This window comes from Aulonocara sp. 'chitande type north' Nkhata Bay, linkage group LG3, assembly GCF_057382095.1.
Source record: "Aulonocara sp. 'chitande type north' Nkhata Bay isolate Kocher_YH1m ecotype deep benthic linkage group LG3, A_spYH_male_GT1.1, whole genome shotgun sequence".
NCBI classification, from domain to species: Eukaryota; Metazoa; Chordata; class Actinopteri; order Cichliformes; family Cichlidae; genus Aulonocara; species Aulonocara sp. 'chitande type north' Nkhata Bay.
In genome coordinates, this window is record NC_141346.1 from 38,924,054 (window position 1) to 38,950,889 (window position 26,836).

Sequence of the window (26,836 nt, forward strand, 5' to 3'; positions counted from 1 at the left end):
GTAAAATGTCTCATTTCACGCCCAGAGTTAGGAGAAAAACACACATAAATATAATGCTTTACAGTGAAACATAAAAACTGTTTGTAATAGTAGAAACTGATCTGACATCAAGCAGATTTTTTGCCAAATGTCGAGTTTCATTTTCTCAGCACTTGACTGTCCACAGATAAACCTGCTCACCTGTTTTAGAAAGAAAGCTTGTGATCAAAAAGTCTTAAATACTGATAAAACTCAGAGTTGTAACCTAATAGATAGAAGCACAGAAGAAGTTTCTGACTGCACTGATTTTGTTTATATTTTTCTGCTTAATAATTTGCATGTCGTCACTTTATTATCGAGTAAGACTGTAATAAATAAAAGTAGAACCATTTACTTGTATGCTCTGTGTCTCTGTTACTTTCTTTTATCAAAATAATTCACTGCTATGTAGGGATGGGTATCGTTTAGGTTTTATCCGATACCGGTGCCAAATCGGTACTTTTGAAACGGTGCCGGTGCTCAAACGGTGCTCAAACCGGTGCTTAAAGAATGGAGAACACAAAATTGGTCCAAAAACCTCTCATATTCAGCTGGTTTTATGTAAAAAGATAACAATGTTAGCCTTTTCTGCAGCTATGGGGCATATATGGTATCACTCTTGGCTGGAAGCAGTGCTTAAACAATGGAAAAAATACAAACTTTGTCCAAAAACCTCTCATGTTTAGCTGTTTCCCACTTTTTCTTTGGTCATTTTAGCCTTTTTGGCCAGGGTAAAGGGAGCATCTGCCATCAAACAAGAAGACAGCCGCATGTAGCTATGATGATGTTTGCTAGTTCACCTTACATGCATTAATGTAATAACGTGGTTAGCCTACTCAACGTAAATTACACGCGAACAACAAAGAAGAACGGCTGCTGCTGCCATCAAATACGGTGCATTTCTCGGCTTTAAAAAAAAAACGCTATGCGTCGCCAGGTGTTTCATCGGATTTGAGGTGTTACCTCCTTTGCACAGTATCAGCTTAAAGCCCTTGTTGCAGGCTGCTAAGTTTGCATATTTTGCTGTGAAGTACAGCCAGACTTTGACCGCTTCGCCTTGGGCATTTCTAATCTGTAGCTCTGCTCTAACAGAACGTACGTACCTGGCCCCGCCTACTATCCTCGGAAACGTAAAATGATTGGCTAGAAGTGTATCACAGCTCAGGAAAAAAAAAAGCACCGAAATAAAGCACCGAAATGTGCGATGCTTTTCGGTCTGGTTACTACCGTTTATGTCAGAACCGGTACCCATCCCTACTGCTATGAATATTTGTATTGGCTACACTTGTTTCTGATCTTAGTAAAGACAATGTAAAGTCATTGAGGATGAGGCTCAACAGTACAATAATCAAATCTATCGTGATAAATCTTCCAGTTTGATCTGTATTTTTATTGTTTCACCATTTGAGCACCATAAAGCAATTCTTACTTTAAATCTTACATTTTTAGGAGAAATAATTTAGAAATAATCTCACCCAAAAAACAGAAGAAATATTTCCACATTTCCACATATAGGTCACAACATTACTTAAAAAAACAAAAACAAAAGAAAAGAAACAAACAAAAAAAAAAACATGGAGAGGCAAGATTTCAGCTGCAAGTTAAGAAGTTTGTGCTTCTGTGACCAAACATGAACATGAATGAATAAAACTTTGTGGCCTTTTGAAAGTCAGTCTGTACGTGGTTTGGTTCACAAACCAAGAAGTATAACTGAAAGTTCTCACGTAGCTACAGGCTTATCTGCACCATCTTTGCACTTAAAAACCCCCTCAGTGATCTTATGTTTTTCTCCATCAGCCTTTAGAACTAAAATAGTAAGAACAATTCAATTTATTATAGACACTGTGCTTTCATTTCTGCATTATTAACTGGGGAAAAAAAATCAGAGGACACAACTTCCACAGAGTTGAAACTTGATGTCTCTTAAAAACACTTTAGCTCTGGTGTGAGTGTGGTGTCATTTTATTCTTGTTATCTAACCTCAGTATGTGTAAAGAGGAACTGGAAGTTAGATCCAGTTATAAGTGAAATGTTTAACACAACGAAGCAACATGTGGTTTGTTGCAATGCTCTGTGAATTTACTAAGTATGAATTCAAATTTTAAAGTTACTATGGCAACATGAGTAAAAATATAAAAATAAAAATTTTTAAGGAATAATTATTATAACACAATTAGATACACAACAAAACATCCTGGCATCTCACATAATTACAATCCACAGCAAAAATGAAAACAATGAATAAGTGTTGGTAATGGTAGAGTTCATTCACTCATATTGTAGGAACAGGGTAATATCTTCTGACATATCAGTGTACACTGATATGTTTGGCTGTACTTCTGTCAAATCATAGAGTGTATTATTCTGATTTATTTATTTATGTTTACTGAAGGCTGTAAGTTGGGTCATCACAAGTTCTTCATATGGAAGAATTTGTGATGACTCACAGGTTAGTCTCCTGTGTTTGGGTCTCAACCAAACCTAAAGCCAGAATTTAACCACAAGGTAAAAACATTCATAGGTCTATGCTGAGATCAAAAGAACCTTTTTCACCACAGTACTGTATGATGATTTTTCAGCTAACAGTCAAATAAAATCTACATGTTTTTATGCAGCATGAAATAAGAATTTCAACATAATTTCTCATAATTTTCTTCATTTAAAAGACTGAAATATTAAAATACAGCCTGCAAAGCAGAAAAGGTGTTTTGGTACATTCACTCCCAGTGACTCCCAATCTGCTGCAAGTGGAATATTGCAGCGTGATAATGATACACAGGACACTGCAAAAACTTGTCAGAGTTTAAATGATAAAAAAATTGACCTGGTCAAATATGTTGACTTCAAGCAAAAGAACAAGTTTGTATATTATAGAGAAAGGAAACAACACAACGCAAGAAACAAACATCTATGTTTGCAATGCACAGGAAATTAAACATGATGCACAAGTGCTGCGGTCAAAGCCACAGGCACTGTTTGAGTTTTGTGGAAAAGGGAAGGAAGCACAGAGACACCAATCAGAAGAAAAAACTGTAGAAAAATACTCTTGTCTTATCTGTACGATACACAACTCTTTTCTGTCTTTCTTTTTTCTGCAAAGTAAAACTGTTTGATTATCTGAGGATCAGAGTGCAGCAGGCTGGATGTGATGATGGGGCACTCTTTGCTCTGCATGATGGGCTTTTTCTGTAAGTACACGTCTGACATTGTTTGAATGGCACCGATTAATGAAAATGTTTCTGATCTGTGAGAATTACAGTGAGTCACTGCTTTAACCTGTTTACCTGAGAGCTGGAACAAAGCAGACTTGTGAGTTTTTTTTACTGAATGTTGGATGCTGGATCATTTATAGTTACACACTGTGTTACAATTATTTTAGTTATATTGTTTAGTTTGACAAGTAGGAGCACAGAAATTTGATGATTACGGTTCATCTTTTAAAAAGAGCCTTAATTTATATTGATTTTGATTTCTTCAGTTGTATAATGTCTGATGAAGTTCTATTCATTATTTTAGTGCTCAGTACAGTCATCTATGGAATGGCTGAAGGTAAGAAATTGTTATATCATTTGCAACTTTGCAGATGGTTTTCACCTGTCTTTCATTTCCAGTCATGCCTAAATCGTCCCCTTTTTCCTTGTCAGTGTACTTGTTTTGTTCTTTTGTTCTCCCTTTTTAAAGACCGATTAGCTGGTAGAGCTCCTTATTATTTATTTAATTTTGTCTCCTGCATTGGGCTTACACCTCTTCACAGATTTGTACAGTGGCACATATTTACATGTCTATGGGCTCTACTGGAAAAAGGACAAAAAATACTTTTTTCCCTGTAATTTGGTGTTTGAATGATAGTGACTTTTTGTGTGCGTATTTCAATCTGTGTATAATCAATAAATATTTTTTATTTAGAGTGATGAAATTTGTTTCTTAAATTGGTAAAAATAAATTACGTTTTATAGATTTGCAAATGTGTGTGGAGCTGTACTTAATTCATGCAAGTTCATGCAAGGTGGGCTCACCTGGTCATTCTCAGGTATTCACCTAGTTTTGAAGTCAATGTTGCAGAAGAAGGGGAGAAATAAACCTACAGCTGGGAGTGATCGTGGCTCAAGAGTTGGGTGTTCGTCTTTTAATCGGAAGGTTGCCGGTTTGAGCCCCAGCTCGGACAGTCTCGGTCGTTGTGTCCTTGGGCAAGACACTTTACCTACTGCCTACTGGTGTTGGCCAGAGGGGCCGATGGAGCGATATGGCAGCCTCGCTTCTGTCAGTCTGCCCCAGGGCAGTGGCTACAACTGTAGCTGCCTCCTCTAGTGTGTGAATGTGAGAGTGACTGAATAGTGGAATTGTAAAGCGCTTTGAGGTTCTCGAAAAGCACTATATAAATGCAATCCATTATTATTATGTGTGTGACAGATGTGGTGGGTTTGCAGACTTTCTTTGTTCCACTGAGCTCAGAGGCTGTGATCACTGTTTCTGATGGAGGCATCTACAAGACTTACTTAACAAACCATGCTTTGCTTTATTTTTGCTCTAAACCCAAGAGCATTAAACTCACGGCCACACTGAGAGTAGAAAGAATAATCATAGCAGCAGTTATACACTGTTCATCTTTAAACTGCAACTACTGTCTGTGGCAATCCCTTATTATCTAATAAAACCCCTTGTCTTTGTTAGAAATTATTTTAACTGACCTATTCCTCTATTTGCCACCTTATTCTACTTTATTCTGTTGCTCCTATAGAGCACTTTAAAATATGGACTTTGAAAAGTGCTTCATAAATGTGTGATTACACTTACATCTTACATCCTGTCATTGAAGCTAAGATCCAACATGAAAACGCATCAGTTATCCGCAAGCCACAAGGCGGCACAGAAACAACATTTAAATAAAGAATAGATGTTTTGATTATTCCACAGCTTTACAAACACAGGACTTAACCCAAAATAAGAAACACACAGAAATGTCTACTGCAAACTGAGATTACAAACCCAAAAGAAGTAACCCAAAAAACAAAAAGACTAATAATAAATAGCAGCTCACTGCTGCTTACATCTTCAAGATGCAGATCAAACATTAAAAGTTACAACATAACACTTATGCAAGTGGTTGGGCAAATTTTCCTCTGTAAGTGGAAAGCCATCTTGGCTCTTTATACTGAGGTCCTCTGGCTTGGGGAAGTCACAGCCAGGCATTTACACAGTCCAGTCAACGTGTATTATCATTATTATTATTATTATTATTATATGCACTCTGTGTCTCGCTACCTTATCGTAGTGGAGGTTTGTGTGTCCCAGGAACACCAGGGAATCCCTGTTGCTGGTGGTGCACTGAGTTGTGGCTGAAAGGTGGTTGATGCCTATTGTGGTGGTAACCTATGAACCAGCTGGTGGACAGCAAAAGTGAAGGGAGCCATCAGGGTGAAGGAGGAGTCCTATCGGGCTTGGTTAGCCTGTGGGACTTTGGAGGCAGCTGATTTTTCTTGGCAGGCAAAGAAAAACATGGCTCGGGCACTGGCTGAAGGAAAAACCTGGGTGTGGGAGGAGTTCAAAGAAGACAAGGAAAAAGACATTTGGACTTTCTGGATTCTGTCAATTTCAGACACTATTCTATAAAGTTTGTGGGCAGAGTGCTAGCTAAAGGTCCAGCTGCTGTATTTAACAGGGAGACAAAAGATAGAGAGCTAACTTCACTCAGAGATGGAGAAAGATAAAAAAAAAAGTCAGGATCATCTTAAACATGTCAGTATTCGGCTCTTTGGCTTTCCATTTATTTTACTTATTTGTCAGACTCAGTGTTGTCTGTTTTATTAGTGCTGATCAGGGTTAAAGCTGGTAAAGTCCTGATAATTATATGTCTTTAACTTGGTCAGTATAATATGAAAAGTTTTAGAAAGAATTCTGCAGAAATATTAAACATTTTTATTAAGGGCTATGATAATGTCAGAGAGTGTTTGAAGATGACCAGATGATGAATGTATAGTATAGTACGACTCATACAACAGTTATAAATACACAAGATCAGATCTTCATAATGAAAAGCATTTTTACAATCTGTTCTTATTATTGTTTGTCAGCTTTCCTAAAAGTGTGCACCAGCTGATGTTACTGAAACAATTGTGTGTGATTGTGTCACAGATGATGGTAATGTTCCTATCCTGGTGAGTCCTGTTCATCCTGTGACTGAGGGAGCTTCTGTTAGTCTGAGCTGCAGTTTGAGAACACAAAAAATACTTTCCAATGTGTTTTTCTATCACAATGACAAACTTATTCAAAATGATCCCCGAGGGGAGCTGAAGATCTCTGCAGTGTCAAAGTCTGATGAAGGTTTCTACAAGTGTCAGTACTCAGGAAGAGAGTCAGCACAGAGCTGGATGTCAGTTAAAGGTGAGCAGGATCAAAACATTTGATGGATTTTTGTAAAAATGATTTTCATGCTTGAGAAGAAACATTAGATTGTCTGTTTAATGCTTGAAGTCACCTGGATCTATTTTGTGAGAACTGAAATATGCAGTATAATAAGTATTATACTTTATTATTACTTAATTATTATTAGTCATTTCAGCAGCTGTGTCTGGAGCTGACAGCTCTTCATCTCCTGTGTGGTTGATGGTTGGACTGGTTTGTGGAGTCTCTCTCATTATTATTCTCCTGCTCTTGTTGTATCGCTGCAGACAGTCCAAGTGTAAGAGCCTCTTCTTTTCATGCTGTATTAGAGAGTTTATTTACTACATACACTTTAATTATTCACACATATACATGTATTCTGATCTCATGACACAAAATATCAGTGGAACAATTTATACATGACAAACATGTGTAATAACATTTGTCTCTTTCACAGATTCCTGCTTCACCAGGTTGGTAAAATACTTTTTATTATTATTTGAAACAAACATCAGTTACTTTTGAGTTTATTGTGTTTATTTCCTGTTTTAGGTCGATCCAGTCTGAGAGTCACAGTCCGGGCTCCTCCACAAATCATGGAGTCAACCAGAATGAAACTCATGAGTACGGCTCTCTTCAACATGGTCAGCATTGAAAAACAGTCTTTATTATCATTATTAATATTGACTTTTATTAAGCCTCCATTAACACAAACATTTAATAGGTTCAGTTTGTGTTCAGCAGTTTTTCAAAGAACATTTAAAGATCTTACAGTCCTGGTTTTGACTCACACAGAGTTTCTGTTTTTGCTCTGATCTTTAGTGTAACTAATAAAATGATTAATGTGAGCCTGGCTTGTTTTTTTCTTTAGGTACTGCTGACGTCTATGAGTCAGTCACACAAGTGACAAACAGAAATGGTACAGTATATGTGCTGGAAAGCACAGAGCAGTTAGAGATGAAACTTGTTTTTGATTTAATGAAACTAATTCCATGTTTTTACAATCCTGTAAATAAAATTATGAACATTTCAGGAGCAGATGAATATGAAAACGTCGCCTCCTCTCTTATTGAGTTTAAAGATCTTAGAAGAAAGAGTGAGTACATAAAACGCGTGCAGTTTAAAAATAAAACAAACATCCTTTAAAAACGTATTTGTTTTCATTTGTGGATGAATTTGATCACCTCACAGGGCAACACGACACACCAGAGGAGAGCGCTGTTTACTACAATGAAGATGGGATGCAGGTACAGTCACAACAGTCCCATGCAGTGTTTGTTTTGTTAGATCTCCACCTCACAGAAACACATAATGTACAGAGACACTGGATACAAAGTCTGAGCTTCCTGGATGCTTTTATCACCTGCTGGCTGACTAACAGCTACTTTGTAACCAGTTTTACACATAAAGCTTTTTCTCCAGCTCCACACTCAGCTCTGTATCACCTGCTCTGAGAAGAAGAAAATACATTTCATTTCATTTTCACATTTTTGCACAAAAAGAAATCTTTACAATACAGAACACACAACAAATGATACCATGTGTATATCAGAGACCACATGTTTAAATCAATGAAAGTAAATCAGGATGATTTCCTCCTCCACACAGGTACAGAGGTGTGTCTGAGGGTCGCACCTCCTAAACAGTCAATAAGGTACAGTTAACGTCACACTCTTTGTAAAGACTCAAACACACAGAACAGAACTTCACTTTACATCGAGGGCAGGCAATGTTTTTATAATAAACTTTATTGTTCTCCAACAGGAAGCCACAGATGGGACAGGCACGAGGTGCAGCCAGTGACCCCATTAAACTGATGTTTTACTGTCCTTATTTTCCTCGAGTTATTGGTTCTGTTATTAGTTACCTAACACAACCTAATGTGAGTCTTTTGACTGAAACTAACCAAGTGGCCTGGTGGAGTCTTGTCTTGTTGCCTTTATTGTCACTTCAACCATATACATTTAGTTCACAGTGAAACGAAACAACGTTCCTCCAGGACCAAGGTGCTACATGCAACATAAATTTACAACATAAGGTAACACTAAACTAGCTAACTAAGAGGCCTAGTTAGCTGGCTAGCAGAGACAAGACAGACTGACCTAACATAAATTACAACATAAATTAACAAAAAACTAACTATCTAACTATCTAAGGAAGACTAGGAAGTAAAGAAGTTAGTGCAAAAATCCAGTAATAATATTGTGCAAAAGAGCATTTACAGGTTGGTGTATACGATAGTTTGGTGGTGTAGGTCGGTGTGGGTCGGTGTGTTTGCGCTTGTGTTGATTAGTCAGTCTAGACTCAATGCTTGAGGTAGTTAAGTTAAGGTGAGTGATAATGTTGTGTGTGTGTGTATGTGTGTGTGTGTGTGTGTGTGTGTGTGTGTATGTTTCTATATGTGTGTGTGCGCGTTTGTGTTTATCAGTCCAGTCCCTTTTTGTTGAGGAGACGGATGGCTTGTGGAAAAAAGCTGTTGCACAGTCTGGATGTGTGTGCCCGAATGCTTCGGTACGTTTTTCCAGATGTTAGGAGTGTGAAGAGTGTGTGAGAGGGGTGTGTCCGATCAGCCACAATGCTGGTGGCTTTGCGAATACAGCGTGTAGTCGGGAGAGAGACCCCGATGATCTTCTCTGCTGTTCCCACTATCCGTCATGCTCTGTACTGACAGAATATGGTGATACATGTGTTTTTATAACTTTAAGCAGTTATTTCTTAAATCCAGCTTCACAGTCAGAGTTACATCTGTGTCAGTTTTTGAGAGCTGGGCTCCATGATGTAAATTAACCTTTATACATGTAGTGTTTCATGTCCACTTTAATGCTGAACACCTTATATGACATTTTCACACAACAACACTTCTGCTCAGTATTGATTTTTCTTTTGCATGTTTGCCATCCTCCATCTTCCACTTTTACTGATTTGGTTCATGTAACATTTCTGATGGTTTCATGTTCATCAAAATATTCTAATCTGCAGTTTCAAGTCTTAGAGATTACACTCACTTTACATTCAGTTGAAGTTGAAGTTGTTGCTGTTCTTCGGAGACATTTCTCTTTTGTTCTGGTATCAAACTGCCTCGTGTTTGCTGAGTTTCAAGCTCTTTCTGTTCACCTGTCAAACTATTGCTCATGTTTCCAGAGCAGCTTTTCTTCTGGGTGGTTCACCTGGTGTTTTCAGTTCATGTTCAGTTTATGTTCCACATTCATGTTTCCCGCTTCACCGTGCCAGCCCTCTGTCTCAGTGTCATTAGCTCTACTTCCTGTTTCATTATGTTCAGCTGTGTTCTCACCGGTCCCTAATCATCATCATTAGCCAGTGTACTTAAGTCCTCAGTTTCATCCATGTCTTTGTCGTGTCATTGATGTTAATGTTGTCTACTCTGCACGTGTGTTCAGTTAAGCCAGTCATTTCAGTTCAGCCAGTCATCTTATGTTCGGCTCATCTGCTCGTCATAATAAACACCAGCCTTCACCTACCTGTGAGTCCAGCGTTTGGGTCCTCCTTTCCTCGCATCCACACTCGACACCCCTGACAGAATGACATGACCCTGCGTTGTGGACCCAGCGGACTCTGACCTCTTCGAGCGGCAGCAGGCAGCGCTCTTTCACTGGACGGAGGTGCTTTTCTACTCTCCTGGAGCACTCAAAGCACTAATGGGCTTCATGTGCACATTAGTGCTCAACAAATTGTTTACAAATCCAAAGAGGAGAAAGTAGAAAGAACATGTGACAAAATGAATATGGCTACTTACAAACACAGTGACTGTCCTCAGACAGCGCACACAACTGTCAAGTAATTCAGTTCAATTCAGTTTAACTGTCTGTTGCTGTAATTTGGTGCTATATAAATGAAAGTTGACAATTTTTATTATAAGGTGCAAAATCATAACCACAGTCGCCTCCAGGGGCTTTATACTGTAAGGACTGTACAACAATACAGAGAAACACTCCAAATCAGACGGCTATGAGTGAGCAGTTGGTGACAGTGAGAATGAAAAACTCCTTTTTAACAGGAAGAAACTTTTGACAGAACCAGGCTCAGAGAGGGGCGGTCATCTGCCACCTGCTGGGTAACACTGTGGAAAAGAGCCAGAAATGAATAATAACTGAGCAGCTGGACCTCACAGATCATTCGGTTGCTTTTGAAGACGATGACTTACTGTAAGTGTGATTCTGGGTCAGGAGTCTGCTGTGGCACAGAGACCCTCTGAAGCAGGGTGGGCAATTCATTTTCCTGAGGGGCCACATGGGAAACTGGGCCTGTTGTGGAGGGCCGCATCAATAAACTGAACTCAATCCTGCTCAGTACTAATTTGATCTCTGTATAAACTGGTACTGGTAAGAGTGGACGTTACAATTAGGCAACGAAAATGTGAAACAGACAGAGTTAGAAAAAAAGCCCCTCACAGCTTTTTGTTATTACGCTGATTGTTTGTCTTGTTTTGTCTCTGCAATAATTCAGTTTAATAAAGTGTTTTGAAATGAACTGAGTCACTGGTGAATTTTGAAGAGCTTTTTCTGTGTCTGTGACTCTTTTACTGCTTTTTTACTTGGCAGCACTTTTGTATGCGGCTCTGCCATCATGTGTCAGAATACAGAGAGAACAGTCAAAGTCAACAACTTAAACACTTTTAGAGCTGCTGAGCACCAAAGCTTGTTTTTGATCTGTTTACGCTCTGAAGCTGTCTCACTGAAGACTTTGCAAAAGGAAAATATTGTTTATGTTTTGATAAATTAAAACTTTTTAAACCCTAAAAAATTGTTTTTACTATATTCAACTATACACAAATGTACAGTGATATTTTTATTCAACAAGTAAGATCATGCAGTGATAATATGAGATCAAACTACAAACATGGCATTACAGAATATCATCTTTGTTCCTCTAAGCAGCCACGTTGCCTACATGTGTGTCAAAGGCTGTTGTTGATATATAAATATAGTCATGATCCTGGGTTTGCACCCAGCGTTTTGGGTTTGGACTTTATGGTTTTGGGTTATTTAATATTCAGAGGTCATGATTCTGCCCTGTAGAGTTGTTATCCCTCTGTTTATGTTCTTAGGTCAGCCACCCTTCAGTTATCCCATTTCTTCTAGCCTGCATGGGGGTGACTTTCCCCTGCAGGCCCATCTTCTCCAGAATTGTCCTGATCACACACAAAAAATAAGAGAAGAGAGAAAACCATGGCAATTATGTTAATGCCTAAAGTTTTCAGAGCAGAACACAAGAGGAATACTGTCTGGACATCACCGGTTCTGTACAGTATGAGGGTTAATAAAACCGTACTCATATGAATATGATGTGCAAATTGATTTATTCTTAAAATTTATTATTAAAACATATCAAACTGAAATCCTGAAATCCAAAATGAATCCTGGGATATGTTGGGCCACGAACGATACAGCCAACACATCCTTCAAATCTGGGGAAATGAAGGACGCATTTGTCGCCGCATTTGGAGGACTCTTCAAATTTGGACAGCCTTCGTCGCGTCGCTGTGATGTAATTGCCTACAAATGCAGCCATCGACGAATGCTACCCCTGAATTTGGACACAGCCTGTGTCTCTATGTGCGTTTTGCACACTTCCTGTTTTACTTTCATAGTCACTTGTGCTTTGTGCATCATGTTCAGTTTAAATTGTGTCCAGCTGTGCTTCCTTAGCTCCTCTTAGCTACGATTCCCTCCTGTGGTTTGTTCCCTTGTTTGTTCTTGTGTGTATTTATGCCTGCATCTCTCTCTGTCCTGCATCGCGGTCTCCCTCATCGTCCTGCTGTGTGTTCTGCCTGCCGTTTAGTTTCAAATAATTTTTTTTGTAGTTTTGCATTTTTTTGTATTCCAGCAATACAGCTGGGTTTAAGTTAACCTTTTCTAAGAGTCTGCATTTTGGTTCAAATCCTCATTCCTTCCCTCTTCACACCGCCAATAGAATAGCCCTTTATTCTCATTGTACATGTACAATGAAATTAAGGATATTTAGATCAGACCATGGACCTTTAGATCAGACCATGACAGGAAGGATCACTTTTTAAAGAGACGTGGCTGATGGAAAATATTGTGTTAACATTTTTGAAACCGCAAGTTCGCAAATAGCTGCAAGTCTATCTGCACCATCTCTGCACTTAAACAAACATCAATGACCTCATGTATATGTGTGTGTGTGTGAGATAAAACATACGTGATCATGAGGGTGCAAAACCACAACAGAGAGTCAAATGGTGGGACTCCCCACCATTTGACCTTAGAACTGAAGAAGCTTCTCGGATGAGAGGTGAAACGTCTTCAAGCAACTTAAACAAGTCCAAACACTTTTCTTTGCAAGCTCCTTTGACTACGATGACCTGGATGACTGAGAACCTTCACAGATACACAACAGAGAAAACAGAGGAAGATCCAGGAGACCCAAAAACAAACACGTGTCCACACCAGCAGAAGCAACAAGGAGCCAAAAAGAAAGATCACCTAAAAACCAACCGGAAGCCGATCCTGTCAGAGGTTGGCCATCCCAGTACGAGCTGAGGACAGAGCCCCAGGGCTCTGGGCACATGCACATAAATGCACAAAGACACACACCTGCATCAACCCACCGTTCTAAAACCCTTCACCCTGTGTCAGTATTTCTGTGAAGTATGAATGAAAGTTTGCACGCAGCTGCAGGCTTATCTGCACTTAAAAACCCTCAGTGATCTCATGTTTTTCTCCATCAGCCCACAGAATGAATCTCAATGTCTCCTGAAAACACTTTGGCTCTGTGCTGTGATAATGTCTTATTCTTGCTATCAAACCTCAGGATGTGTAAAGAGGAACTGGAAGTTTGGTCATGGCCAAATTGAAATATTTAACACAATGAAGCAACATGGGGTTTGTTTCAGTGCTTTGTGTATTTACTCAATATTCATTCAAGTTTACAGTTACTATGGCAACATGAGTAAAAATATAAAAATAAATGATTTAAGGAATAATTACTAAAATGCCTTTAGATACACAACAAAAACCTCCTGACATCTCTCCTCTGTTTTTGACCTTTTGCAAATGATTTTTAGTTTTTGATAAATAATTACAATCCACAGTAAAACTGAAAATAATGAATAAGTGTTGATAATGTTTAAGAGTTTAATCACTCGTATGGACACCAGACTGATGTGTCTTCTGACATATCAGTCTACACATAGCTAAACAGTTTGACTGAACTTCTGTCGAATCATACAGTATGTTATTCTCATTTATGTTGTAAGTTGAAACTTTTGTGAACTTTTGTTGATAGAGACCATATGGAAGATTTTGTGATGACCCAGAGTCTCTGTGTTCCAGTGATCAGTTATCTGTAACTCAGTTTTCTTCATTTGTTACTATTGAGGCCTGAAATGATCAGCTTCAGTAAGCTTTAGTAAAGGTCACCTCGTCTGCATGTGACTCTGGAGAGAATTACATAGTCTTTGTTGGTAACATGTAACATTCACTTTGATGTGCCAATAGAAGATACATTTATTTGTTGTCTTTGTTAATTTAATTTGTGAAACATACAGGTCTGTAGTTTCAGTTCAACCACACAGTGAGTCATTTACTCTGTTTGGGTATCAGCCAAACATAGAATTTAACCACAAGGTGAAAACATTCACAGATCTGAGGTCAAAGGTCATTTTTATTATAGCACTGCATGATGATGTTTCAGCTAAGAGTCAGATAAAATCTCTAGATGTTTTTATGCAGCATGAAAGAAGAATTTCCACATAATTCCTCCGATAAAGAATCAAAATGTAAAAAAATCATTAAAAAGACTTAGATATAAAAATACAGGCTGTAAAACAGAAAAGGGGTTTTGGTACATTCACTTCCAGTGTGCAGGAAGAGTAACATTGCAGCATGATAATGATCCAGGGGACGCTGTCAGAGTAAAAAAAGACCTGGTAAGATATGACTTAAAGCGATGGAAAACATGTCACAAAACTGCTGCAGTCAAAGCTACAGGAGCTGTTTGAGTTTGGTGTAAAAGGGAAGGAAGCACAGAGAGACCAATCAGAAGAAGAACCTGTAGAAAAACTCTGTCACACCCAAACAAAACACAACTTCTCTTTTTTTCTGCAAAGTAAAACTGTTTGTGATTATCTGAGGATCAGAGTGCAGCAGGCTGGATGTGACGATGGGGCTCTCTTTGCTCTGCATGATGGGCTTTTTCTGTAAGTACACGTCTGACATTGTTTGAAAGGCACCAATAATTAAAATGTTCCTGATCTCTGAGAATTAGTGAGTCACTGCTTAGAGCTTGTTTAGCAAACAGGAGAAATTTGGTGATTATTGTTCATCCCTAAATTTACAATAATCAATAATCAGAGTAAAGCCTTTAAAAAAAACTTTACTCTGAAGTATAATATCTGATGAGTTTTTATTCATTATTTTAGTGCTCAGTACAGTCATCTGTGGAAACGCTGAAGGTAAGAAACACTGTTTTTACTCCAGTTCATATATGTAGCTGTTATCTCCTACAATGCTCGAAATCAGGGGTGTCAAACCTACGGTCCACGGGCCACATTTGGCCCTCGATACAATTATTTCCGGCCTGCGAGCCAGTTATTAATGTACCCTCGGTATGTGGGAGCTGAATCTTCAGCCCTGCTAAGAATCCGTGCTTTGATGGGCGCACCAATCGCATGCAAAGACAGGCTGGGATCATACCATTATGTGAAAGAAAGAAGGGGGGCAGATGTCCTGAAGACAGCAAGTGTAGTGGTACAGGCCAAACCATTTCAACAACTACCAAACAGGTAAAACAGCAAATGATTAAAGTGCAGGTAAACAGAAATGTTTCTATTTTTCAGCATCTACTATAAAAACACAGTATAGATATAATAATGATGAGCTGCCAGAAGTTTCTTTCTATTTTTACACATTTGTTTCTTACAATTTAAGTCAAAGGGTGGTGCCGACAGGTTTCTCTCTTTCTCACAGCAGCTTTTTCTTCATCATGTAGAAAAACAGTTAAATACTGTAAATCATTTCTTACACTGATGGTGTCAGGGTGGTGGCTCATTGGCTCCCTTTTCTGTTCCCGTGTTTCATTCCATGTCTCCTCTCTGTGGTGAGTCTGTTTTGTCACCCATGTTTGTCTCCATGTGCCTTATCCGATGTTTGTATCTCTCTGCCCTCTCTCTCTCGCCCTCTCCCTCACCCCCTTGTGTCTTAGTCGTTTTACTGTGTTTCATCTTCATCGTCATCCTGTCTTCACCTGTTCCTGTTCTTGTGTCTCTGCTATTGCCTCCCTGTTTGTTTATCACTGTTGTTGTCGAGTCCGTGTGTCTCAGGTGTAGGTCTCAGTGTTTCCTGTTTTACTTTGACAGTGTCCCATCCTGTGTTCAGTTTTGCTTCCTGTATTGTGTCATTATGTTTATTCCCCCCAGCTGTCTTCTCCGTGTGTTTCCTCATCACCATCTTGTATATTTATGGAGTCAGTCGTCAGTCGTTTTTATATGGTGTTATCTTTGTGCCACTATTCTGACCGCACGTAAAAAAAAATTGCAGGTGCAATTGTTGCATTTTTGAGGAGAAATTTATTTTGAGTGAAGAAAAACTAAATTTGAGTGAACAAAATTCATTGCTGCTTTGCAAAAAATGTATCTGTGTTTGCTATTATCCACACACACACAACAGCAGCCCCTCTCGCTCAGTTTTTGCACTTGCGCTCGCTCACAATGTGTTGCTCGCGTTCTCAACATTTCTGCCCGTGCGCGCTCAACTCTTTCTGTACACCGTTATATTTGTGCCACAAAACCAGCCAATCACAGACTTGGATGCAAAAAAAATCTGATTGGCTGTTCTGGTCTCCAATCAGCTCGAAATGACGAAATGCAATATCCCAGAATCCATTTCGTCCAAAACTCAAACGAGGCAGTGGCGGAGGAACACAGAGTGTTTAAAATGATCATATTAAGAGTGTGCTGCCTTCGTACAGACTAATTCTCTTTTCATGGATGTTTATCTGAACAGTTTACAGTACAGATTTACAAGAAGATGATGATTTGTGTGAGTAGTGCAGTGTATCTCACTGATATTGGCATGTGTGCTGCTTACCTCAGTGTACGCTTTTGTATTAACTCTTGGAGTTCTCAAAATCCTTGTACAAAGCTACATGGATAAAAATGAAAGGAAATACCAGATACTCCGGCTTCCTCCCACAGTCTAAAGACATGCACTTAGTGGGGTTAAGTGAATTGATTATTTTAAATATGTGGGAGTGTGAATGTTTGTCTGTGTCTCTGTCTTAGCCCTGCAACAGACTGGCGACTTGTCCAGGGTGTACCCTGCCTCTCGCTCTATGATAGCTGGGATAGTCTATAGCCTCCTGCGACCCTGATAACGATAAGCGGAAGAGAATGGACAAGAGTTTAAAGTGGGATTCAGCGTGTGGAAAACCCTAAAATCAGTTTTTAATGGCTCAGGCTATTTTCTATTGAGAGCTCCAGTAGATTTTCTTAATGTATGAGCTGTGATCAGCTGACTTGCTGCTCTTTACAGATTTATCCACCTGAATTCAGTCTGATGTAAGCAGACGTTTCATGAGTTGTCCTCCTCACTACACTCACAGTACACTGTTTATACTGACTTTATATTGGACTGTCACTGTGCACCAGTCACACACTGGTCTTTCCTTTAAATCCCTCACAGTACAGCAAACTAACCTGTTTATCCTGCACTAATCTGTAAAGGATTTTCATGCAGCCTTAAATAACACAGTGATTCTACCTCAGTTTGTTTTGCAGCATGCTTCACACTATAAAAAAACATAATGTCAACATAAATACTCAAGTAAAGTACAGATAGCTTACGTACAGTAACAAAGTATTTGTACTTCGTTACTCCCCACCTCTGGAAATAAGTAAATTGTGTGATATTTGACTATAAAATTGAGGTTGTTTATATGATATTGTGTGTTTATGCGTTGATGTTCAGTGTCACAGTTTAGATTTTTGCACACCTGGTTGTGTTCAGTCACTCTGCTGGTAGAGTCTAAATATCATTTAATCTGTTTGGTACAAACTAAACTTTTTATTGTTTATTTTTTAAGTCAAATTATCAGTCTACTAATGCTATGTTTTATTTGATCAGCTCCTCCTAAGCCCACTGTGACCCTGCAGCCACCCTGGACTCAGATATACAGCGGTGAGACAGTCACTGTCAGATGTGAGATTCAGGGAGGTGAAGGAGCTCAGTGGACGTATGAATGGAGACGAGGCCAGTCAAACATACCTGAAACATCCAATGAATACAGAATCAGCAGCGCTGCTGAGTCTGACAGTGGAGAATACAGCTGCCGGGGCACAAGGACAGAGTGGAGTGATACCATCACACTGACTGTATCATGTAAGTTGGAGATCTGTTTTATCAACATTAGTAAGAATCTGTTGTTCTTGCAGCTTTGTAGCTGTTTCATTTGTGCTGTTCAGTAACATATTTTGAAAAGCAGCTTTTTATTCACAGTGAAGAGAACAAAACATATCAGAGTAACGTCTCTGCTGTGCAGCTCTAATACATGAAGTGCAGAACAAATGCTGAACCTGTTTCAGCTGCTCCACCACATCCACTAAGAACAACAGTAACATCCAATATTTTCACTTCTGTATTTGTGTTATTTTTATTTTTATTACTCCCTGTTGCACCAACATATGATGCAGTTCCTTCAGTTGTTTTTAGCATGTTGTCTATTGTTGAAATGATCTTAGAGGTTTCAGGTTTTAGTTAAAGAGTCTGGTCTCATGACAAACACACACTGGGTCTTTTTCACTTAGTGAACCTCGCCTCTGTCAGTGCACCCCAGGGTGGCTGTGGGTACCATGTAGCTTGCCATCACCAGTGTTTGAATGTGTGTGTGGATGGGTAAAGCACTTTGGGGTCCTTAGGGTCTAGTAAAGCGCTATACAAATACAGGCCATTTCATTTAATGAATATAGAAATAATCATCTCACAGACAAAACATTATGTGCAGCTACTTTCAGTACCATTGATATTTATTTAGAGTTTTTTCTCTAATTGATCTTTCTGAGTTAGCTTCAGTAATTACTTCCTCCAAACCATCGATGTGTCTTTTAAAACCCATTCTGACACATCTGTGCACATCGACAGGAAATGTCAGCTTCCACAGCAAAAGAATATAAAACACACTTACTAGGTCTCATCTTAGCTATCAGAGGCTTCCACAGCAGATTTAGTAAAGAACACAAGGACATAGCATGCTAAGTACAATCAGATCATATTAACCTGGGTTACTTTCTCATTACAGATGAATTAACTAAGTCATGCTTCAAATTAATGAGAGTAAATGAACTATGCATTTATTAATTAATTTTAAATACACTGAAGTAAATTTTAAAAAAATTTGCTGTGCAGATCAAAACAGTATTTCAGAGTATTTTGTGTCACACACTTTGTTATAGCTTCACCAATAAAGTTGATCATTTACATTTTTCCATCCAGATCTTTAAATTGTTCTGATTCAGTCATTTTTACTTTTATGTTCTTGTTCTAAACTGAACTGCAGCGAAACCAAAGGCTGAACTGAGAGCTGATAGGACAGCTGTTCCAGTAGGGGGCAGTGTGACCCTGACCTGCTCTGTGAGTCCATCATCATCATCATCAGCATCATCATCATCAGCATCATCATCATCTGGATGGAAATACTACTGGTACAGAGATGGGAAATCTTCTGAACCTGCGAGAAATGAACAAATCAGTGTCTCAGAGGGAGGACGCTACTGGTGCAGAGGAGGAAGAGGAGAACCAGTTTACTACACAGAGGACAGTCAGCCAGTTTGGATTGACACAACTGGTGAGCTCAAACTTGAACTTACCACAAAGCACTACATCTGATGGTAATTGTACCTTTTGTCATTCATGTGTTTTTATTGTACTTTCTTGAACAGTAACAGCCTCAAACAGGCCTGTTGTGACTCTGCATCCAAACTGGTCTGAGATATACAGAGGAGAGACGATCACTGTCAGATGTGAGATCCATGGAGGAGACACTGAGTGGGATTATGAGTGGGAAGCAAACAGCATCAGAAAACCTCCAAATCAAAATGAATACAGGATTATTTCTGCTTCATCATTGAACAGTGGAAACTATCGCTGTAAGGGCAGAATGAAAAGTTCACAGCATGAAACAACAGAGTGGAGTGATTCAGTCACACTGACAGTTTCTGACAGTAAGTCATATTTGCTTTAAGCTGTTTGAACACTTTGTAAAATGTGTTTCTGTTCATATAGACTGAGATTATTATTCTTTGTATAAACTGAGCTCACTGTTCAGAGACTGTACTACATGTTCACTGAGAGAAAATCTTTGTTGAACAGATGAACCCCATCCTGTCCTCACTGTGTCTCCATCATGGCTGAGTCCTGGAGCCTCAGTAACTCTGAACTGTGAGGTTGAACATCCGTCTGCAGGATGGAGCTTCTACTGGTATAAAGCTGTTCCTGATCTATCAGAGAAATCCTCCAGTTATGAGCTGCTACCTGATGGCAGTGGGACTGCACAGGACTCCTACATCATTCATGGACAGACACACACAGCAGGATATGTGTGCAGAGCTGGAAGAGGAGACCCAGAGTATCACACTGATCACAGTCAACCAAAGTTTGTCTGGTCTGCAGGTCAGTTTGTTTCTCTCTAATAAGTTGTGTCATCACTTTAATTCACCATTATTTTTCTTGCAGCGGCATGCTGACATTGAAATCTGATGTCCAATTACAATTAAATTGCATTAAACGATTATACTTAAGTTTCCTCAGAAGCATTAAAGTGAATTTCATCCTTTCTCACTACATTCAAGTAAACTGAGCTTCAGTCAGACACTTCTGTTGTTATTCAAATTCCTCCTTGTTTGTTTCTCACCGAGTTAAACGAGGATGAATTTTGTCTCCAGCTCTTTTTAATCTTCATGTTTATGATTAGAAAGTCTGTAAAGCTGGCAGCACTCCTGTGAAGCACATTATGTACACAGATGATCTCGTGGTCTTTAGTCCTCATGTTGTTGTGCTTTTGCTGTGAAAAATGATATCAGACATGATGCCTGTAAAGTGCTGTCATGATTTGTAGAAGCAAAGACAACAAACATTTAAGATCTGCTGATGTTAAACTGTCTGATAATGATCTGACTGTTTGTAATAAGGTCACAAATGTCAGACATCTTATTACATGACTGATGGTGAAGATCTTTGCTTGTGCAACAACAAACATGCACGCTGTGGACAAACTGTAGGAAAGCAGGTTTATAGAAACTTCTAATGTAGCTTCTAATGATGCTGTGAGATTATTACTGAGAGACCCAGATGGTTCAGTGAAATCTTTCCAGCTGCAGGAGTCACAACATTTAAATCTGTATTAACAAATCTCATTCATAGATTTATTTGCAGTTATGGTGGGTTTAGCAAGAACTATTTTTTTCACTGTGATATTTTGAATCCTAACATCTGTGAGCTTTGTCTCTTCACTGCATGTTGTTTCCAGATGTTCATTCAGCAGCGTCTCTCACAGTGAGTCCTGACAGAGTGCAACACTTCACCTCTGACTCTGTCTCACTGACCTGTGAGGGAAACTTCACTGAGTGGAGAGTGATAAAGTTCTCTGAGGACGGCCGACTCTCTGACTGTAGCAGAATGACTGGATCCACATGTAACATCCACACATCAAAGTCAGATACTGGAGTGTACTGGTGTGAGTCTGGATCAGGAGAGTTCAGCAGTGCAGTCAACATCACTGTACAGAGTATGTTATTATACATTTACTTCTTGGATCTGAATGATTTAGACGTCACATGAACATTTGTCTCAGCTTTGCTGTATGTGAAGTAATTCTATGTGGCAACACAAACAAAAATGAGAATTTCAGATGATTTTAGGCTCCAAAGCTTCAAACAATATTCTTGGTTTTTGTTCTCTAATTAAATGAGTATTTTATATTTTCTCCATCAGAATGAAACTCTAAAAAGCTCAACATCTCTGTCATCACATTAGATAAACTTTTATTGTCTCCATTCAGAGTAACTTAGGGAAACACATCATGCAAAAAACAAACAAAAATGCAAACACTCACCCACAATTTCACCCATAATGATTCAGCAATTGTACTGATAATAATTTGACTCCTGCAGGGAAGACTAAACACTGAAATGTTGTCACTTGTTCAAACTTCTCTCCAGTCATTGAAACCAGGCTGAGATCTCCAATAGATCTTTCATCAAAGATCGTTATAAATATGACGATTATTTTTCTTTATATTTAATGCGAAGGTGTGTTTCTTATACCACTGCACAATCCCTTCTGATTTCCACAATTTTTTTTAATATAATATGAAAAGAACAGGAGATCTCACACAGCCCTGTGAGACTCTTGTTCTTATAACCTGTATGTGTGAACGAGTAGAACTGACTTTAACTTCCTTTTTTAATGAAAATAGCCAAACAACCATCTGATTATATAGGGATCCACTTTCATGTTATTTAACAGTGTATAAGTGTTTGTGGTGTTAAACACTGATCTTAGATCATAAATAACAATCGTGCATAAGCTGAGGGGTTTTCTAAATGCTTTAAAATCAAGTGAGTTAAAGTAATTATATTCAAATTGTACTTCACTTCACAAGTGCTCAACCATAATGCATTCAAAGGATTTCATTACTACTGATGTTACTGCTGCAGGTCTGTGATCATTATTTTGCTGATTGCAGCCTTTTTCTATATAGTGAGGATGAAGCTGATATCAACAGGACTCCAAGCTGGAGTCAGCTCATCAGCAAATGTTTAAAGAGAAAAGCTGAAACAGCATCAGGCCCACAGGCCTTCTTGGTATTTAAGTTTTTAAATGCAGTTATTTTTATTTCATTCTATTCACAACCCTTAGATCAGTTACTAAGTGAGTCTCTGTTAGATCACATTATGAGCTTGCAAAATAAAAGGATCAGCCGTTCAACTTCATTTACTACATGCATTTCTTTCTTACCTGGATTCAAGTCGATAATCTGTTTCACAGAGTCGCTTCTGTGAAAATCTCCCTGAAGCTTACATGTCCGTTTTTTTCTAAAAGTGTGCACCAGCTGATGTGACTGAAACAATTGTGTGTGATTGTTTCACAGATGATGGTAATGGTCCTATCCTGGTGAGTCCTGTTCATCCTGTGACTGAGGGAGCTTCTGTTAGTCTGAGCTGCAGTTTGAAAACACAAAAAATACTTTCCAATGTGTTTTTCTATCACAATGACAAACTTATTCAAAATGATCCCCGAGGGGAGCTGAAGATCTCTGCAGTGTCAAAGTCTGATGAAGGTTTCTACAAGTGTCAGTACTCAGGAAGAGAGTCAGCACAGAGCTGGATGTCAGTTAAAGGTGAGCAGGATCAAAACATTTGATGGATTTTTGTAAAAATGATTTTCATGCTTGAGAAGAAACATTAGATTGTCTGTTTAATGCTTGAAGTCACCTGGATCTATTTTGTGAGAACTGAAATATGCAGTATAATAAGTATTATACTTTATTATTACTTAATTATTATTAGTCATTTCAGCAGCTGTGTCAGGAGCTGACAGCTCTTCATCTCCTGTGTGGTTGATGGTTGGACTGGTTTGTGGAGTCTCTCTCATTATTATTCTCCTGCTCTTGTTGTATCGCTGCAGACAGTCCAAGTGTAAGAGCCTCTTCTTTTCATGCTGTATTAGAGAGTTTATTTACTACATACACTTTAATTATTCACACATATACATGTATTCTGATCTCATGACACAAAATATCAGTGGAACAATTTATACATGACAAACATGTGTAATAACATTTGTCTCTTTCACAGATTCCTGCTTCACCAGGTTGGTAAAATACTTTTTATTATTATTTTAAACAAACATCAGTTACTTTTGAGTTTATTGTGTTTATTTCATGTTTTAGGTCGATCCAGTCTGAGAGTCACAGTCCGGGCTCCTCCACAAATCATGGAGTCAACCAGGATGAAACTCATGTGTACGGCTCTCTTCAACATGGTCAGCATTGAAAAACAGTCTTTATTATCATTATTAATATTGACTTTTATTAAGCCTCCATTAACACAAACATTTAATAGGTTCAGTTTGCATTCAGCAGTTTTTTAAAGAACATTTAAAGATCTTACAGTCCTGGTTTTGACTCACACAGTGTTTCTGTTTCTGCTCTGATCTTTAGTGTAACTGTAATAAAATGATTAATGTGAGCCTGGCTTGTTTTTTTCTTTAGGTACTGCTGACGTCTATGAGTCAGTCACACAAGTGACAAACAGAAATGGTACAGTATATGTGCTGAAAAGCACAGAACAGTTAGAGATGAATCTTGTTTTTGATTTAATGAAACTAATTCCATGTTTTTACAATCCTGTAAATAAAATTATGAACATTTCAGGAGCAGATGAATATGAAAACGTCGCCTCTTCTCTTATTGAGTTTAAAGATCTTAGAAGAAAGAGTGAGTACATAAAACGCATGCAGTTTAAAAATAAAACAAACATCCTTTAAAAACGTATTTTTTTCATTTGTGGATGAATTTGATCACCTCACAGGGCAACACGACACACCAGAGGAGAGTGCTGTTTACTACAATGAAGATGGGATGCAGGTACAGTCACAACAGTCCCATGCAGTGTTTGGTTTGTTAGATCTCCACCTCACAGAAACATATAATGTACAGAGACACTGGATACAAAGTCTGAGCTTCCTGGATGCTTTTATCACCTGCTGGCTGACTAACAGCTACTTTGTAACCAGTTTTACACAAAGCTTTTTCTCCAGCTCCACACTCAGCTCTGTATCACCTGCTCTGAAAAGAAGAAAATACATTTCATTTCATTTTCACATGTTTTGCACAAAAAGAAATCTTTACAATACAGAACACACAACAAATGATACCATGTGTATATCAGAGACCACATGTTTAAATCAATGAAAGTAAATGAGGATGATTTCCTCCTCCACACAGGTACAGAGGTGCGTCTGAGGGTCGCACCTCCTAAACAGTCAATAAGGTACAGTTAACGTCACACTCTTTGTAAAGACTCAAACACACAGAACAGAACTTCACTTTACATCGAGGGCAGGCAATGTTTTTATAATAAACTTTATTGTTCTCCAACAGGAAGCCACAGATGGGACAGGCACGAGGTGCAGCCAGTGACCCCATTAAACTGATGTTTTACTGTCCTTATTTTCCTCGAGTTATTGGTTCTGTTATTAGTTACCTAACACAACCTAATGTGAGTCTTTTGACTGAAAGTAGCCAACTGACCTGGTGGAGTCATGCTCTGTACTGACAGAATATGGCGATACATGTGTTTTTATAGCTTTAAGCAGTTATTTCCTAAATCCAGCTTCACAGTCAGAGTTACATCTGTGTCAGTTTTTGAGAGCTGGGCTCCATGATGTAAATTAGCCTTTTTTTACATGTAGTGTTTCATGTCCACTTTAATGCTGAACACCTGATGTGACATTTTCACACAACAATACTTCTGCTCAGTATTGATTTTTCTTTTGCATGTTTGCCATCCTCCATCTTCCACTTTTACTGATTTGGTTCATGTAACATTTCTGATGGTTTCATGTTCATCAAAATATTCTAATCTGCAGTTTCAAGTCTTAGAGATTACACTCACTTTACATTCACAGACTTGAAGTTGTTGCTGTTCTTGGGAGACATTTCTCTTTTGTTCTGGTATCAAACTGCCTCGTGTTTGCTGAGTTTCAAGCTCTTTCTGTTCACCTGTCAAACTATTGCTCATGTTTCCAGAGCAGCTTTTCTTCTGCTCAGATTAAAAATTTACAGTCATTTCTGTTTTGTCGATTTGCCAAATTGTTGCTCAGTTGTTGAGAATCACTTGTTTTCTGTTCTGTTGCCAAACTGTCTGTCAGTTTCATATAGACATTAATTTGCTCTTGTTCAGTTGCCAAGTTGCTGCTCAGTTGCTTTGAGTCAAAGTTCATCTCAGTTCACAGGTTGCATTGCAGTTAAAAAAAAAAAAATTCTCTTCTGTTGAGTTTCTAAACTGTCTTTCAGAATAATTTATTCTCAGTTTTCTGCTCAAACTTTGTCTCAGACATCTGATTTTCTCCTCTTCTGTTCAGATTCAATCATCTTCTGCTCAGTTGTCTAAAGTCAAGACTGTGTCAGGGTTCCTGGGTGGTTCACCTGGTGTTTTCAGTTCATGTTCAGTTTATGTTCCACATTCATGTTTCCCGCTTCACCGTGCCAGCCCTCTGTCTCAGTGTCATTAGCTCTACTTCATGTTTCATTATGTTCAGCTGTGTTCTCACCGGTCCCTAATCATCATCATTAGCCAGTGTACTTAAGTCCTCAGTTTCATCCATGTCTTTGTCGTGTCATTGATGTTAATGTTGTCTACTCTGCACGCGTGTTCAGTTAAGCCAGTCATTTCAGTTCAGCCAGTCATCTTATGTTCGGCTCATCTGCTCGTCATAATAAACACCAGCCTTCACCTACCTGTGAGTCCAGCGTTTGGGTCCTCCTTTCCTCGCATCCACACTCGACACCCCTGACAGAATGACACGACCCTGCGTTGTGGACTCAGCGGACTCTGACCTCTTTGAACGGCAGCAGGCAGCGCTCTTTCACTGGACGGAGGTGCTTTCTTACCCTCTTGGAGCACTCAAAGCACTAATGGGCTTCATGTGCACATTAGTGCTCAACAAATTGTTTACAAATCCAAAGAGGAGAAAGTAGAAAGAACATGTGACAAAATGAACACGGCTACTTACAAACACAGTGACTGTCCTCAGACAGCGCACACAACTGTCAAGTAATTCAGTTCAATTCAGTTTAACTGTCTGTTGCTGTAATTTGGTGCTATATAAATAAAAGTTGACAATTTTTATTATAAGGTGCCAAATCATAACCACAGTCGCCTCCAGGGGCTTTATTTTGTAAGGACTGTACAACAATACAGAGAAACACTCCAAATCAGATGGCTATGAGTGAGCAGTTGGTGACAGTGAGAATGAAAAACTCCTTTTTAACAGGAAGAAACTTTTGACAGAACCAGGCTCAGAGAGGGGCGGTCATCTGCCACCTGCTGGGGTAACACTGTGGAAAAGAGCCAGAAATGAATAATAACTGAACAGCTTGACCTCACAGATCATTCGATTGCTTTTGAAGACGATGACTTACTGTAAGTGTGATTCTGGGTCAGGAGTCTGCTGTGGCACAGAGACCCTCTGAAGCAGGGTGGGCAATTCATTTTCCTGAGGGGCCACATGAGAAACTCGGCCTTTTGTGGAGGGCCGCATCAATAAACTGAACTCAATCCTGCTGAGTACTAATTTGATCTCTGTATAAACTGGTACTGGTAAGAGTGGACGTTACAATTAGGAAATAAAAATGTGAAACAGACAGAGTTAGAAAAAAAGCCCTTCACAGCTTGTTTGTT

The 26,836-nt window shown here is 38.8% G+C and overlaps 1 protein-coding gene and 1 long non-coding RNA gene across 2 annotated transcripts; both read left to right on the top strand.

Annotated features, from left to right (window-relative positions):
• Positions 1-7,283: 7,283 nt before the first annotated feature.
• LOC147335609 (uncharacterized) lies at positions 7,284-8,286 on the top strand. The gene is made up of 5 exons (XR_015126875.1): positions 7,284-7,318; positions 7,433-7,495; positions 7,591-7,646; positions 8,008-8,053; positions 8,164-8,286. It is a non-coding gene; the product is annotated as an uncharacterized LOC147335609 (long non-coding RNA).
• Positions 8,287-14,541: 6,255 nt separating this feature from the next.
• On the top strand, positions 14,542-25,253 carry LOC147335610 (Fc receptor-like protein 5). Its single transcript, XM_086280396.1, has 16 exons — positions 14,542-14,578; positions 14,801-14,833; positions 17,502-17,756; positions 18,931-19,218; positions 19,319-19,594; positions 19,743-20,042; positions 20,899-21,156; positions 22,522-22,770; positions 22,940-23,068; positions 23,228-23,243; positions 23,323-23,414; positions 23,644-23,691; positions 23,806-23,868; positions 23,963-24,018; positions 24,379-24,424; positions 24,535-25,253. The coding sequence occupies exons 1-15, from the start codon at positions 14,542-14,544 to the stop codon at positions 24,394-24,396; spliced, it is 2,118 nt and encodes a 705-aa protein (XP_086136522.1). The 3' UTR covers positions 24,397-24,424; positions 24,535-25,253.
• Positions 25,254-26,836: the final 1,583 nt, after the last annotated feature.

Bases quoted from the DNA above. Each gene is read 5' to 3' on its own strand.
- LOC147335610 (XM_086280396.1), top strand. From the start codon at position 14,542: ATGGGGCTCTCTTTGCTCTGCATGATGGGCTTTTTCT. The intron at 14,834-17,501 runs GTAAGAAACACT...TTATTTGATCAG, and splicing joins CATCTGTGGAAACGCTGAAG to CTCCTCCTAAGCCCACTGTG. The intron at 22,771-22,939 runs GTGAGCAGGATC...AATTATTATTAG, and splicing joins GAGCTGGATGTCAGTTAAAG to TCATTTCAGCAGCTGTGTCA.